This window comes from Ambystoma mexicanum, chromosome 10 (assembly GCF_040938575.1).
Source record: "Ambystoma mexicanum isolate Mex_15411 chromosome 10, UKY_AmexF1_1, whole genome shotgun sequence".
Taxonomy (NCBI): Eukaryota; Metazoa; Chordata; class Amphibia; order Caudata; family Ambystomatidae; genus Ambystoma; species Ambystoma mexicanum.
This window is the reverse complement of record NC_090932.1, coordinates 117,580,449-117,597,498: the sequence shown is the minus strand read 5'-3', so window position 1 is coordinate 117,597,498 and position 17,050 is coordinate 117,580,449. Positions and strand designations below refer to the sequence as shown.

Genomic DNA, 17,050 nt, shown 5'->3' with positions numbered 1-17,050 from the left:
TTGCCAGTCGCAGCATGGCTCCCACCCCCCATCCTCCTCTCCACACGTGTGTTTGTGTTTGGTGGAAGCAAAGGGTGGCATTTCAGTGGAAAGTATGTTGAAAAGCCCAATTCTGGCCCTGGGTGCCTGGTTTTGTTTGTGTTGATAATTCTGACAATTTATGACCTTTTCGAAAATAGTTAAGATTAGTTTCCACCTGCTATACCGTGATAACCATGATATACCGTAATTTGGCAAGAAGGTTATCGTACCGACATAAAACTAATTTAGTGACACCCCTACTATAGGCATTGGACTAGTAGGACCAACTAGTCTCTGTTAGGCAGAATCATGTGCAGTACCTTTTGGAACATTACACACAATTAAGACTACAAGTGTAAGTCCAATTTCACCTTTGGTACAAGCCTGTACTACACAGTAATGTGGAAGCAGTGGCTGAGCAGCCAAACTTATCTCAAGAGTAAACGGAGCAGTACAACAGGTTACACAAAGGACCAGCAAATACAGTGATTCAAACACTTACTCAAGGTTTCTTGGTAAAAGAATATACATTTATTTACAGTCATTTGGAAAACATTCCACTAGTAAGAGCAGCTCAATATCACAATCTAATATACTACAATACACAGCCAATCCGTTTCTGAACAAGTTCAGCTGCCCTGAAGTGGGAGCAAAATGGCACTTCAGTTAATTTAAAAAGGCAAGGTTATGGACCGTGTCCAGGTGGCTTACAAGTTGGTTGTTCGACCAAACTCAAGGGAACAAGTTAACCTTGAAGGGCTTCTCCGTCGATGGAGTTTCAGGCAATTTGGACCTGCAGCAGGGCTTCACCGGTGGACCAGGAGTTGCAGCAGTTGTCTTCCTTCAGCTCGTCTTCGGTTCTTTCGTTCCAGTGGTCGACTCTGCTGTCCAAGAAGCAGAGACCTGCTTTTTGAACAGTTTCCCCCATTCATTCCAGCCAGCCGGCCAATCACGCCAGAGTGCATTCAGGTCTCCTAGAAGATTAAGCACAGGGAGTTTCGGGCACCTCCCTCACGTCCTGTCCACCTCAGACACTCCGGCGCCAGAGGAGGGCTTCATCGCTAAAGCCCGCCAAAGGCCAACGAACAAAGGGACCAAACCTGGTTTGGCACGCAGAAACAATCACAAGAAGTACCTTTCCAAAAAGAAATGGCGAAAAAAGTTGACCGGAGTTTGTTTTTACAGATGGGTCTTGGGTGCCATATGGGAAAACATGGCTGACCCGATTTTTAGCTACCGGTGTTCGCGGTTGGGAAACATCATGGTAGTTTGTTTAAAACCACTGCCACCAGCCATTTCAAGTGGAAAAGGGTAACATTTGACTGTTACATGAGTGTTTAGACTCAGGGGAAGCTAGGCAACCCCTCCAGCACTCTATAGGAAGATAGCGTGTGCTGGCTATGTACATTTAAAAAGACTAGAAAAAGTCAATTTAACTTTACATGCCCTGGGAGACAGTAGTCCGTCCCAGATAAGGTATTTAAACCTTGGGGAGTCTGAAAGACACCCCTGTGGCACTGTACTTGGGGTGCTGTGACACGCACAGGAGAAGATGATGCCTATGGAGTTGTTTTTAAACCCCATATCCAAAGAACAACTCTAAAAAAACAAAGAACATATCCAAGTAAAACACATTGAAAATGAAAAGTTCAAAGTCCCAGAATATAGCAAAAGAGCTGGATGGCTCTAGGGTAGAGGGAATTTAGCACTTGGGTGAGAATTCTCCCTAACACTCAATGCCTTCTCAAGGATCCTACCCTCGGATCCTTTAGAAGTGACTCTGGACTGCCTGGTAGACTGACAAGCTCTCTTGTGGTCCACCTTGCCAGAACCGTCACTGTTCTGTATTTTCGCTGGATATTTGGTGGTCACCAGCTTTTTCCACCCCTCCTCCCCAAATTTCAGCTTCCGATCTTCAAGCGAACCTGTCTGGGAGCAGTTTCTATGACTGCGACTGGAAGGATGCATGTTGTCACCTGCAAATGGTGATAACCGCTGGAACTTGTCTTCCTCGATCCTATGAAGTGTCCTAAGGAGGCCTGCATCATTGGACACTGTCTTTTTTATTTACAGGCGTTACATCTTGCATCAACACGCAACCAGAAGAATCCTTGAACCTGCAACTCCTGGGCACCTCTCACCAGAACAAAGTCTGGAAGCTTGAGCGCTCAGCGACATCCCCCCCACTGTTCCCCCGCCACACCCCTCTCCTCGATGACACATAACATCTCGGGAAATCTGAGTCGGGTAGGGGAGTAAGTAAGCATCATTGTGCTTGCTCTCTTACCCTCGCCTTCCCCTCCTCCCTGTCCTACATAGGATAACATTGGGAACAAGCCCCTTTGTCTCCTATCTTCCCTCCACTCATCTTTGGTTGTTGAACCTGGGTTGTGTTTGCTGCCTCTGAGGTAGCCTTCAGTCTGGAAGAAAAGGGAAAATGTACCTATTCACTGGTAAATTGTTGTGGGACTTTTAGTTGATTTGAAACTAAATACCATCACCACCACCTTTGGTACAGGGCCCCATTCATCTTAGGGTTTAGACTTAAAATATTGTACTTGTGATTAGTTCCATTCGTGTTTCTGCATTGTTTGTTTGCAGTATCTGATCAAGTATATTAAGTGAACATACTGGTGGTGATTGTATACATTTGTTGTATAGAATATTGTGTGGTAGTACTACCGGTTTCCTTTTTCAGTGTGTTTATAAAGATCTAAATAAAAAACATGAACTAATTGAATTTGTGTATCCCATTCTGTGTGGACGCATTGAGATCTCCTGGCCCCACTCCCACTAAGCCTTTGTTTGCTCATCCAGATGCCTTGATTAGGTTTTGGCTAACCTCTCAGAGCTCCCTGTCCCTCATAACTAGGGTGGGCTCCTACAATCAGTCCACCAGATTCTAGAAACCCATGATGAACTGCTTGGCTAAAAGTAAAAGGTCCTGGCAGCAGGTTGGAATGTATGTTCAGGACAAAGGATACTGGTGATGGATTTCTCGTACACCTCTCCCCTCGCCCACCCCTGCCCATCCACATGTCCTCTCCCCTCTTTCTACCTCCACTTCTTCCTACACAACCCTTGCACCCCCTTCAGCATTGCACTCCTTAACACCACCCCACCCCTGCTGAGGACATTGGCCCCTCCCCGTTCTTGCATCCTCATCAACACCATTTCAGTCACCAGAAACAATCATGTGATTTTTGACCTCATCTCCGATGAAAGCCCTGACATCCTTTTCATCACGCAAACCTGGTTCTCTGACTATTCCCACCGCACACCCTCGGCACACAAGGCTTTCCCCACCAGGCTACCTATCACCCACAACAGAGCCAGAGTCAGAATAGCAGGTGGTATCGCTGTCCTCCACACACCCCAACAGGTCAAGAAACAACCCTGAAATGATTCCCTGCTAGTTGAATTCCAATCTCTCCTACTTGCTCCTCCTTCACAGACCCCCAGGCTATGGTATAACCTTTGCAGACTCCCTGAGTGACTCTGTATCAGGCATACTGCTATCTCACCCGACTCTCGATGTCCGTGGGGGGAGGTGGGAGGGCTCTAAACACCTGGCTCAACATCTCCTTCATTCCCATGACCCACCACCTCGTTGACAACATGGAAGCCCTTAATCTGACCCAACTCGCATCGGGCCCCACCCACATCGCACATCACACCCCAGATACAGTGTTCAACTCCTCCACCCTCAGCCGCCCCCCTCATCTGTACTGATCACTCATCTTCTCGACACTGACTCCCAGAACCCTTCTGCCTCCTCGCCCCACTGCCCCTGCCGCCTACCCCATGATACCGCTCTGGAACAATGTAACCGTCTACCCTGATCTTTCCTCTGCCCTATGCACCTCCCTCCCCAATCTCCCCTTCCAGGGAGGGTCCCCCTCCCCAGACCTCTTAGATCAATGGCTCTCAGACGCTCTGTGCCCCTTAATGCACACAAAACACTCGTCCCACCCCGCAGGTCCCCTCCCCTCTCCCCCCCAGGTGGTTAAACACTTACCTCCACCATCTCCTGAAACGTCACTGGCAGACCAACCCTTCCGCCCAAAACAAAGCCACTCTGGCTAGACAGATGCATACCTAAAGATTCGGATAGCCAAATATGCCTTCTACGCATCCCATATCGCCAATGCAAGCAACACTTGGAGGACTCTGGTAGTCACTCCAGCAACTTGCTCTTAAAACGAATCCTGGCAATGGGCCAGGTATTGCACCCATAATGCGTTGGAGGGGGGCATTGCATTGCACTTAAAATCTACCTTGGGAGAATCGTGCCGATCATCCCACAGGAATACAACCAGGCACCTCAGAGCCCTCACTCATTGTTGGCATGGCAGGTAACTCTAAAGCACAGGATGGTGAATCACAGCATGGCTTCCTTTACAAAGATGAACCTCGGAAATGGACATTATGGTTTTGTCGTGATTGAGAATCCCAGGTGAACTAATACCAGTGCTCTCATGTAGCAGCCAGGGAGAATTAACAGGAGATTCCCTAGCCAGTCATTGGGACCATAGGTGAAACGAGAACCTGCAGAGCTGGGTCCTCGATAGCCGAAAAGGAAACAGGATTCATGGACCAACTCCAAGGTCCAGACGCTTTGAGTGTGACTACTGTAAAATGCCACCTTCCTAGTTCAGGAGAATGCCAGCGTACCAAGAAGACGGTCCAGAAACAGGGAGGACAAGAAAAAGGGAGCCTGTACCGAATGCCATGAGGGCACATCTAATGGGATGCAGTGCAGTTCAAGTGGTGTTGCTGATTCCACCAGGGATGGCATACCGACTCCCCCACCCCCCTCCCCCCCCCCCCCCACCACCCCAACAAGACAGTTTGGATATGTAGGGAGAGCCAGAGGACACTTCCTTAATTCTGAGTCCAATCCAGGGGCTCTGGGACAAGGTGAGTCATTCTGCTGCATTCACACTTCAGGGAGCTTGACTGGCACCAACAACGCTCCCTCCCTTTTAGGGACAGGGTCCTGGTTCCAGTGTAGACACATTGAGCCCTTGGTCCAACATCTTACACCTTTAGTGTTACCTGTTACCTGGGGGTGGTTATGGGGCAGCATTTTCCTCTGGTATGAATGCCTTCTGTCTTCACATCCCTGGCAGAGGTCTTCGGAATGCACTCCACTCCCAACAGAGCCCCACAAGTGTATTGGTCTGCTGGTCAATGATGAAACAAAGAAACCAGGATTTCCCCTCTCTATTTTATAGGCAAAATGCCTCGGGGGGAGGGGGGGCGTTTTGTCAAAACCAAGCCTGCTGTAAAGTGCCTTAATTCCTATTGTAAGAAGTGCTATGACCTGTGGAAGGCATGTCCCTCCTAACTGGAGCATCAAAAAAGGCAACATCCTGGCTGGCTATTGTTCCATATTACAGCTGTGGAGAAATTAAGCTTAGATACGAATCCACATCACCTCGGAGACCTTCTCAAAGAGTTGTTACTGGTGTGATATCAGATTGCTTTGGCCCCACAATTGTGTGCTCTTCTCTGTCACCGTGTCACAACCAGGCATGTCTTCTATTGAGAGACTAATCTGCCACCAGGCTGATTAAGGCAGATAATGATTACATTTTAGATCAGAGATGCAGAATTTAAATTGCTACCCTTGCCTGTCATGCCTTTGTCACAGTAGTTGTCAGGGATGGACATTTGACTTTTAAACCTGCTCTATGCCACTGCACAGCTGGCACTGTCCAGTCAGTGGACTGGTTTCTGCAAGACTACTGTTTGCACCAGTCATTGAGCATTTTCAAAGGGGGATCCATTAGCAGAATTCCCTTTCAAAAACTGATGTACCCACATTAGCTTTTCGTAATAAAACTAAAACAAGCTCAGGGTTTCACACCGGTGCCAGATGCCCTTCTGCCACAATCACCAAGAATACCAAAGAAAGCCTTCAGGAAGACGTGTTGTGTGATGTTTAAACCACACTTCTGGCTGTTAACCTCAAACAACCCCATGAGGTTAAGAAGTGAATTGAGCATGTGGGTGGTAATCGCAAATTGGAGAAATTGTTCGATCCAGTGCCTTGGCTCTAGGCTTGGTCACTGGCTTGAGCAAGGCAGTCTTATTGGCTGCCTTTCTTAAACTGAAGTTCAGCTGTGTGCTGCGATCAGCCGGGTGATGAGGCCCACCAACAAGCTGAGCAGTAACTGACTGATGAGCTGTGAATCGCTATGTGCACCACACCACACCTGGAAGATTGTTTGAGGTAAAATGAGACCTTGGGGAAACAGCTATGCTCTCAATAAAGTCCCACAATTGTTTAATTCTGTAATTCATCCTGAATCACAAATGTAGGTATTTTAATTACTACTTGAACTACTGAACATGAAAAATGTGTGGTGATTTAGGTCTTCTCTGTTCTATTTGCCATACATTCAGTGTTTCACATTTACCTTTTAAGTCTTCTGTCCTTTACTTCATGTAAAATGTACTTCATCGCAGAGGGTGGCTTGTTTTAACATTCCTGCTTTTCTAGCCTATATTCTTCCCTGTGCCCCATCCTTAACACCAACCCTAACCTTAAAGCCAACATTAACAATATTCCTTACCTTCAGATTACACCTGAACTTTAGCCTCCCTCTTGACCCCATTTCTTTCCATACCTCTACCCTGAAATAAAGCATTTAGCAAACCCCTTTCCTAACTCTAACCAAGGTCCTAGCCCAAAAACTACTTATACAATTCAAATTGTCATTACAGGGGGAGACTTTCTGTAACCCCCCCCCTTTTCTTACCCATACTCGTTCACCCTTTCCCAACCCCTCTACCTCGAACACTAAACTAAACCTAAACTTGATGATATGAAGATGGAGGCATTCTAAAAGCAAGAAGTCAATACTTGAAGTGAATGTAGTATAGCCAACTATACAAAAAAAGGTAGCAGGCGCCCCCTCTAGAAAGAATATGGTATGGTAACCTGTTCTGTGGTTTACAGGTAAGTGTAACATAGTTTTTATGAGCAAAGTAAGGGGGATGCCAGTGTAAACCTCCATTTCTTTTGCAGCCCTCATCTGTGTGCTTTTTATTTCTGTGTGGGTGTCTTTGTCACTCCTCCAAGAGCCATTACTGTGAACTACATATAAACCGCTGACTACAAATCATGGTCTTCTTGACTGTGCATGTGCTGCAAAGTATTAGCACTACTGCATCAAACATTTCTGCGTTTCCTCTTTATATTAGATCGCCAGGTAGGTCAAGTAGAATTCTTAAGCGGAGAAACGATTGTGTTTGCTAAATAAATGAGGACAATATTCCCCATACAAACTATTTGGTAGTTAAGCACTCTTTAAAAAGCTAAACACATGTTTGTGTCCTATATGTTGCTTTTATTGTATTAATCCAAGTATCTCCAAGACTACTCACAAGATCCTTGAATGTATCGCTGAGGTTTCTGTTGGCCTTGTCTGTATTGCTGGAATTTGGATCCCTGAAATACACGCTTGCCTTGGAGTGAAGTATCGTGTTAACGGCAGGAGCCCATTTCCCTTACTGTTTTACGGCACAGCAAGAAATCCAAATCAAGAAGATTCCAGGAAATCTGGTGCTCCATATACCAGATATCCTACAGTCACAGATTGAATAAATCCCCTCAGGTGTAAGAAGAAACCGATTCCCTGAACGCTTGTACAGCTGGTTTACAGCTTGCAATCGCAAGTAATAAAGAGCGAAGTGTTCATTTGCAGGAAACCAGGGTAGAGGAGCAGATGTATACATCCGCAGGAGATCCTGCCCCCTACCTCCTTTTGTATTGGAGACATGAGCCGGTGCCTTGTCTGACACCAGCTATCGTGACAATACTACTGCAAGTATTTGGAAGAAGATATCCATTGAGACAACCCTATCAAATGTACCCTCGAGTTGATGACAACCTACAGGAGGAACTCCTTGATGGAATGTGAGAACGAACTCAGAAAATGAACTGATGACGTCCTAAGAAAGTGTGCCCGACGTCCCAAGATACTGGATGAAGACAATGTATGAATCCTAGAGGACAAATGATGAAGTAAAGAATCAAGTGAAATATCGAAGTGGAAAAGAAGAATATTACACATTAACAAAGTGCTGCAGAAAACAGACATTCAAAGAATTTACAGATGCTGAAATGCAAGGTAGATCAAGTCCTCATATAGGCTAGTTATGAGTAATGAATAGAATGCAGGCAAAGCCGCCATTGTACGTAAACTGGACATTGGTGTAATGAATCCACCAAAAATCATGAAGGGTGAATGAAAAGCGGTGCCACAGCAGAATAGCAGGCCTGTGGAGCTGCGTGGCGAGGCTGTCTGACCAGAAGTCAAGATCTTAGAAATAAAGGTCAGCTATCTACTCTGAAGGAGTGTGGGGGAGGATGAATCCTCACATTAAGGTGCAAAAAAGAATACAAAGGATGCCAGGTTTTTATTAATTTAAAGCATTTAAAAGCTGCAGGATGGACCAAATTGTGGTCTCATGTCATGTGAGCCAAGGGTGGAAATGGAGTTCGAAGTTCGAGACACAGTAGCGAGTGCCCTCACGCCCGTGAATTCCCAGGATGATAATACTCTGCAAGGCCAAGTACAAAGACAATTTTAGGGCAGAAGGCATGGGTTCTTGCCTTACTTTCTGCTAAATGAACCGAATGTTCCTGTCATGGTACAAGCGTACCAACCAATTGTATTAGTCCATATAACGAAGGACCCTATAAGCTCAGACCAATGAAACCTGGTGCAACTATTTTATCTTAAATTACATGTTTAAAGAGGTAGGCATAAGTTGTCCTACTGATAAAGGACGGCCAGTAACAATCCTAGTTCCTATATGATTGCGTGTATATGTAGATGTTTCCCTTAACCAATCCCAACCCTGGATAGGTTTTTCACTATTACCACATAGTATGATGTCACTCTGATGCATAACTAAGTACAAGAATTGTATTTTTGTGGAAATCATTTGGAGACTGAGCGTACGTCCAATGAGGTGTGTTGTTTATTCCCTGGTTCAGATTATTGTTAATAACCCAGTAATTTGCCATCTTCTTGAGTTGTCTGGTTATGTGGACTCAAAATTATTCTGGTGTAATCTCATTCATTAACAAATGCATGTTCCAAGGGCCAAAAGCTCACAAGTCACACCATTTATTTAAACAATGTGGTCATTGCTTAATTCTATTTTTCATCATGCAATTGCATTATTGTTGCCACAGCCAGAACACTCCCTGTGCCATCAGCTACCTTTGTCACAGGATTTAGCAGAGGACTTGTTTGTTCATTGTAAGGAACACCTGTGCCACTCTGCTGTGTGTTAGAACATATTTGGGCTTTTAGGGCACCGTTGTTCGCTGCTGTTGGTGTGACCTCAGTGTAGCCCTATGCGGTTGCAGCACTCGTGGTCATGGGAGCTTTTGCAACTTGTCCACGTTCCTCATTATTCTGCAGTGGCCTGAAGCAATTTCTTGTTTAGAGCAAAGGCTGTTGGTAATCTGATTTTTCTTTCCTGGCTCATAAAGTATTACTGAAGGCAAAACACCTCAACGATTGACATTGTTTTGCATTTCAGGCAAATAAAAGCAGCAGATGATTACATTCATACAAATTGCATCTTTTCCAATTTGATGTGTTGATGCTGTCACAGATGGTCTTAAGAATATCTGGGCTCCAGATGATGGTTCAAGGGCTTCTGTTAGGCAATACTTGGAACTGGATATGTGAATACAATATGACTCTAATGGCCATCTCTTTCTCGTCCCCATGGGCTTCCTATCTTCCTAGCCCAAGCAACCCTGCTTTGGTACTTACAGATTGGTAACACATTCTATCTAGAACTCTGGCTAGAGGGATGGCCCAAAGGCCTCATCCTTCTCTATTGCAATCCCTTTGGGGATTTTATAGGGGGGGGGGATCCTATCCTATCACACTCCTGTCAATTTCTGCCTTTTCAACCATCCACGTCCTGGCACTCTGTTGTTTTATTTATTGGATATTTTTAAGGCACCTATACAACAAATGGTCTTTCCTTCCTTGCCTAGCCCTGCACCGCTCCGAATGGTTACCTTGTTCTCCCTTCGTATCTATTCCCTACACCTGTTCCCTTGATGAGCTCTTCCCCTGCTTTACCTCTTCCCTTAAGCCCTGACCCTTACTGGTTCTAATGTCTCCTCCTCCAGTGGCATGCTCAGTGTTTCGCTGTCATGAGATGGCTTCCTCTCCAGTAAGCGGTTTCCATCCATCTTCCTTTATGTTGCTGCATTTCTGTCTCGTTGGCTGTTTCTTCAATTGCAGCAGGGGGTCTCAGCTGATGTGCAATCCTGAAAAGGAAAAGATGGAACATTGGCCAGAATGGGGGTGCACCAGGCCTGGGACGATGGAGTGTGGTACCTTTCACTTCCAACAAGGAACATAAGGGGAGGCAAAGGCTGGGACCCTCCCAACTCTCACCCCACCTCTGGGGCAGGACTCGGTTTGACAAACACCCTGATAGGCCTCCTGTCCCTGTCCCTGGGGCTGGGGGTGATCTCTACACCCCTCCCGCTTCCTTAAGAGGGTTAAGTCCCTGACCCTGTTCCGAGGCACACTTGAAAATATTTTTTGTTTATCTTTTAATTACTTTTTATTGGTAGCAAAAACGGCAGTAAGCTGGATCGTCTGAATATTAAGATGGATTGTCGGAATATTGGATATGCAAATGTTTGTTTTTTTTTCTAGAAGGAATTCCTCAATTTGGCAAAAAGGTTGGTGTGCCGTGTTTAGATAAACACGCAGTCCAGGTTTCTGTTCCTTATTTTTGGGACAAATAGCAAAAAACCAAACGTGATCTTGCAGAGTGTAACTTTTTGTGTCCGTCTGTTAACTTTAGGGATTATGGGACTGAGACACTCTTCCATTGGCATTCATTTTACATCTGAAAAGAAGCCTTCATTTATTGAGAGTAACAGAAGGAGCAGTGAACATAAACTTTGCACTTTGTGTGCAAAATGGGCATGCGAATTTGGTGTATGAACTAATTTACTTTTATTTGTGATCCATTCATTTAAGAGGGTGTCTGAGGAAGCTGCAGGTTTGGCATTCAGCTACAGGGGTATCTAAAACAAAGCTGCATTCCAAACAATTTAGCTGCACATTGTTCAAATGTATGTTAATTTAAGACCATAACCCTGACCCCAATGTTGCTACATAAGAGAACATGTAGAATGGGTTGAGCTTTAGTGACCTTAAGCTTCTGCGTGGTGTCCGGTCAAAGGGTCGACTGCAAAGGATCGAATGGTCAAAGGATCGACGCAATAGAGCCGAAAACAAACATTTTTTTTAATGATATTTTGTTGGGGCTTTTCGTTTAGGGAAAAAGTGGCTTTTACCACAAACCCCCCCCCCCCCCAAAAGCAATGTTAAAAAAAAGAATATATATGTTTTTGATCCTTTAGTTTTCAGTCCTTTTGCGGCGTCGATCCTTTGACCATTCGATCCTTTGTAGTCGATCCTTTGACCTATAACCCTTCTGTGTGCCTTCCCAAGAGAAAGGAAATGATGGCACTGGGAGGGGGGGGGGTGTGTGTGTGGGTGTGTGGGTGTGTGTGTGGGTGGGAGTATGGGCCTCAAATGATCTGATGTTTCTTGAATCCACTTCTGATGACTTTTGCTGTCTAAAATATCCCGCAATGAATAGATGATCGCTTCTTGAAAGGGTGATTTATGCCGACCCTGAACCCAGGGCTACTGTTGATAAAATAACCGCTTGATTGCCAATCTCTGACCTGATCTGGGGATCCCGAGTTTCATCTTAAAATTATTCATATTAATGATGGCTACCACTCATTGAAAATCTGTGAGATCTAGCAGTTCCGTAAGCACCCCAATATCAAGATGGTCCATGGCAACTGAGCAAGAGATCGTTCCTCTGAGTTTGGCACCTGAGAAGGGCAACCCTATAAGATCAGGCCCCTTTTCAATTACTACAAACCGCAGCAATATTGACAGAAAGGTGGTGAAGACTTTCATGCCACAACCCCCTGCTCTCTATTTAGGAGTCGAGGAGATATTGCACTGTAATCTTCAGCTAGCCACATCATCCCATCTTCAAACAATCTATTTGTAAGTGAGACGTATGCGAGGGATTTGGAAGTCTATTTTCTGCATGTCTCTTACTGAGTGTTCTTGGAGGAGCGAGACTGATCATTTGTCCTCTGCAACATGACACTCCCTACTTGTAGCTCACATGAGCAAGAAGAGCAGAAACGACAAATAATGTTTGGCGGTCGGGGTGACTGGCTCTTGAAATTTGTTTAGCTGTTGTTATACTTTCTAGCTTTGGCAACAATTGCGTAGTGTCTTTGACAAATTTACCAGTGGGCATTCTAGTTGCTAAACATCTGGTGCCAACCACTATATGAGACTTAAGGAGGATCATTTTGCTTCTCTGAAGCACATGGTTAGATCGCTCTGCAGACTGCTCTTGGGTCCTCTGCATCGTGGAACGCTTTACCTTGAAACACTTGTGTATAGGCATGTTATAAATGCCATATCATATCATACCTTGATTGGATTTCTGAGGGGCATTGAGCCTACCAGAGGCAGTGGTTTGCAATACATACAGTGAAACATACTTCAATCAAGTCCAGTGAAGGGAACGCTGCTTGGGCATTGACTGTCTAGTCCAGAAAGAAGAGGGTAATCTTCTCATTGCTCGAGAAATTCCAGTTTCAAAACTACTTATGGAACTTCAATTGATTGGGAACACGATGTACGTTGTGGCCCGGCTTCTGGTTTGTCTTATGTATGAATGGCTAAAGGTCAAATCCAAGAATTGCAGCTACAAGGCCATGCTCCAGCAGCAGTATTTCTCGAGGTGTGCATAAAGTACTTCTTATTTTGTACGTCAAGTTTTTGATTAGTGCTTTCAATGATTTGTCCCAAGAGCTACTTGGTTAATACTTTTCTAGGTTCTATCAATTTCAGCAGATAATGGAAGTGAAAATGATTTGGCCTGGACATTACGTGAATAATCCAGCATCGCAAGAGAAGCCACTAGGTTTCTTGAGTCAGCAATTTAGTCACCAAGCCACCTCTGCCTTTACAAATGAGCTTTCCCTGTGGTGCCAAATTTCTGTTTCGTTTTTCAGTCATCTGCGGTACTACTTGTACACTTCACTGCACTTGGTTCTTGGTATGTTATTGTGTAGATAATTCATCAAGACTGAAGCCCTCCATGGGAGTCCAATCTCTGCCATGTTGTGCCTGTCCTGGAGCTTCAGTCTTATGTTCCATTCTCATTAAACGCATGGACTATGAGTTCTTCAGATGTTGTGCTATTATTAGCCAATTGGTCTCTCTGCTTTTAAAAGCAATTTGTGTGCCACTTGTACAGTTGGCGCAACCTTGAAGGTGGCACCTGCCACCTGAGAGCGTGACTTACCATTTCTGATTTTTTTTTTTTGCTATGTACATCTGAAGCAATAATAATGAAATTTCGCACAGCCCAGATTTCAATGACACCGCAATCTACCTGTGAGCAGATGCATCAGTCTGACCCAAAATGCTGTGCTGCTAGTCCTTCATAAAATAAATACCTATGCAAAGCAACAGATGCTGAATGAGCCCAATCTCTCCTGCACCTGTTGACTCAATGCCCTCCACTGTTTGGCGGGGAATGACAGTCACGGTTCAGGCCCTACAAATAGTTCCTGGTCTATTCACCCACTTATGTTTGTATACCTGGTCCCCAGAAGTAAGAGAAGTCAGATCTGTCATTGATTCCCCAAACAAGCATTTGATGGTTGTGGTCACATCCTAAGGACTACACAGGGCTGAAAACTGAGGGGAGTGGGATCAAGAATATATAAAATAGACTGACTCTGAGAGTAACAATGTATGGATGCAGATAGAGCTGCTACTTCACATTAGGGTCTTTTCAATTAGTGTTTTTCTGTTGGCCGCACCACTCAATGAAAGGGTCTCATTTGCGAGGAGCCATTGGACTAGTTTAATGTAAAGCACATCATGCATTTCATCTCAATTTGTGTTTCATTAATACTCAATTCAGTGGCTTTTTGTTTGAGCTAGACCGTTCCTGTTTAGTTGCTTCGTGTTGGAGGGAATCGATTAGGTCTTAGGGGTTTTCCTAAAGACTATTGGATTGGCTGCTTGAGGATTTCCATGATGTGTCTGTTTGAAGGTTCTAGAATGATATAGCTCACTTCTGTAGATTTTATGGTCTCCAGTAGTTGAAGTGCAGACTTCTATTTGAATTGAGAGCTATTGGTTGGTGTCGAGCTAGCCTGTAAAGTGACGACCCAGAAGCAGTCCTTCTCCTGTCATGCCACCACAATCTGGAACTCCATCCTGGAAGAGGCTCAAAATGAATCCACCATACTCCAGTTCCACAGCACTCTAAACACCTGTCTTTTTCAACAATACCTGCTGGATGAATAAAAATCCAGCCAACAGAACTGTGCTACTGTAGAACAAGCCAAGCCCATTACTGGCTCCTTCCTTTGTGAAGTGCTCAGCTGCTATCGAGCTAGATTCAAGCTAGTAGCAATCAACATAGAAGCATTCTCTCTTTGTATTGGGTGGCTTTGCCAAATGCCACATGGGTTTAAACTGAGAGTCTGTGTATTCGTGTTGCCAATGGTGATGTGCAGATTCTCACCTTTGTTTGGGAGATGACCCTGGCTATATTGTTTTTAATATTGTGTGCTAAGAACTTTCATTTTTACCTCAGCCTGCAAGAACTCTTTAGCACAGTTGACAATTTCTTAAAAGATATGAGCCAAGGGTGGCCAGATTAAAATGGTTGGAACAATTTTGAGAGTTGGTCTCGGAATGATTTTGTTTTATGAATTCGTTGGTATGTGCTGCTATTGACCTTTCAGAGGGGATTGGTACCTCTCTAGAAGTTTTTCTGTTTTCAATGGTGTGTCTCTAAGTGGTTGCGGTAGGCCAAGTGAACAGGAGTGACTTCAGCCAGTGTTTTGAAATGGATCAGCATTGGTTTTGCATTGAATTTTCACAAAGTGAAGTTTGGTAGTCCATTGAGTGATTCTGTAGAGTTGTGCAGTGCTTGCGATGGGTGAAGTGGTAACACTCATTAGTTGAGAATCATCAGGTTGGCAGATTAATTCTATCCCTTTGAATAAGTGGGCGTTTTGTATTGATTTCATATAAATAGAACTCAACCAACCCTGTAACACCGGCGCCTGACTTCCCGGTGCCACTGGGACATTACAAGTGGGAGTGGGGAGAAGGAAGCACCAGCACCAAAGTCCGCCTCCCGGGGCCGCTTCGCCCGGCAGGTCCGACGTCGGGGGCAGAGGCCCCAGCAGGCAGTCCCCAGCAGGCAGACTCCTAGTGTGGCAGTCCGCAAACAAGGGTGCCGGTAAGCTTACTGGCACACTTGTTTCTGGACTGCCACACTTGTAACGCAGCCCATTGTGTGTAACAGTTCACTGTGTTTGTTAGTCCCTTTTCAGTTATCATTCCACAATGCCGCTAGAAAATGAAAAAGGAATCTAGCAAATGTAAAATGGAGGATGCGGTTTAGTTAAAGTATTGCCACCAATCTCATGCCTTGAAAGCTCGTCTATGCTTAACATTGGTGCTAATGGTCATGAGATCTGTGTGGCAGGTTCTCTTGGAGGATAATGACTCCACACGACCTCATTAATTACCATTGCTGCTGTCAGACGCACATCTTGTGCCGGAGTGCCATTACTGGTTCGGACAACCTCGTGGCATGGGTATTAATGCCTGTCGTCTTTGCAAAAAAGGTAGGAGTGTTATGTAGACAAACGGGTTGTTTGTCCTTCAGCTGTGTTGCCAACTTGGAACTTGTTCTTGGCTGCGATTATGTTGCTGATAACGTTAAAGGCTTTGGATAGATCAAAGAGGACAATTAGGACAGCATTGTCAATTTAATAATATTATTTGTGGCGGTTGTTAAAGTTGACTGTGTCTGGCAACACACATCTCGATCTGCAAATTGCAAGGAGGTGTTTTTTGTCTGCGTTATGAAGTTGTTGGCTAGCTGACTTTGTAAGGACCGATGAGGAACGCCATGGTTTATTTGTGGTTGTAGTTAATATGGTAAAGTGTAAAGTTTGCTTTTTTAATAAACAAATTTATAGGGGTGGTGGCTAGTCCAGGTATTGTTTGGATTGCGGGGTCATGAGGCATTGTTCATGCCTGTTGTGGGGTTCTAGCGCTTACTCGATAACTGACCCTGTCTGCCACCAAATTCATCCTCTTGCTTTCCTTGCAGACTGATTGCCTGCTTTTGCTAGGGGCTGTGTGTTGCATTTCAGAATATTAGCAGCGTGTATGTTTTTCAGAAGTGTATGCTAATCTAGGGATGGAGAAACCCTGCCTTGCCACAAGGAACAGAATGTCAATTATCATTTGTAATATAGGGGCGTCTTGCAAATTGATTTGGGCAAATTACCTCCAGTCGCTTGGAGGGCCATGTACCCCGACATCCTGAACTTCTTTGGCTTCAATGAAAAACGGGCATTTCGATCAAAGATAAGTTCCTTCTCTAGTGCTGCCGTATGTTTTTTCTTTCTTTTTCCATTTTTCGACTGGCGATGCCACTACTTCACAAAAGTAAGGCAAATAATGTCATATCCTTTAATAGAAAAAGGAAACCAGCAATTCTAGGTTACATTGTCAATCGTTGTTTTGTAGTTGACCAATGCGATAATTGATGTTTGATAAGTCCTTCTTTTATTGCAGTTTCTGCGTTGGCGTATCTTCCTGGAGTGAAGGAATATGAAGTGGTCTATTTGCAGAAAATGTACTCCCGGCATAGACGAGACACCCAGGTAAATGGGAGACAGCGCTGGCCTGCGTATTCTGTTTTGCTATCCTAGAAACGTGAAGCTCACAAGTCCCTGCTCACCTCACACCTGAATATATCATAGCGAATAATTATTACAGGCCAATTAAGAGTATCATGTGGCAGGATAATCACGAGTCCTAGATTATAGCGCAGAACCCCATAACAGATGGCAGAGACTGTGGCTCTCATACTA

At 44.7% G+C, this 17,050-nt stretch overlaps 1 protein-coding gene across 2 annotated transcripts in view; it reads left to right on the top strand.

Moving 5' to 3' along the window:
• Positions 1–17,050, top strand: part of LOC138491214 (zinc metalloproteinase-disintegrin-like VLAIP-B) — a 253,879-nt gene that overhangs the window by 23,614 nt on the left and 213,215 nt on the right. For both annotated transcript variants that reach the window (XM_069617601.1, XM_069617600.1), the window contains exon 2: positions 16,752–16,840. In XM_069617601.1, the coding sequence (XP_069473702.1) occupies positions 16,752–16,840 (89 nt within the window). The remainder of the gene's footprint in view (positions 1–16,751; positions 16,841–17,050) is intronic.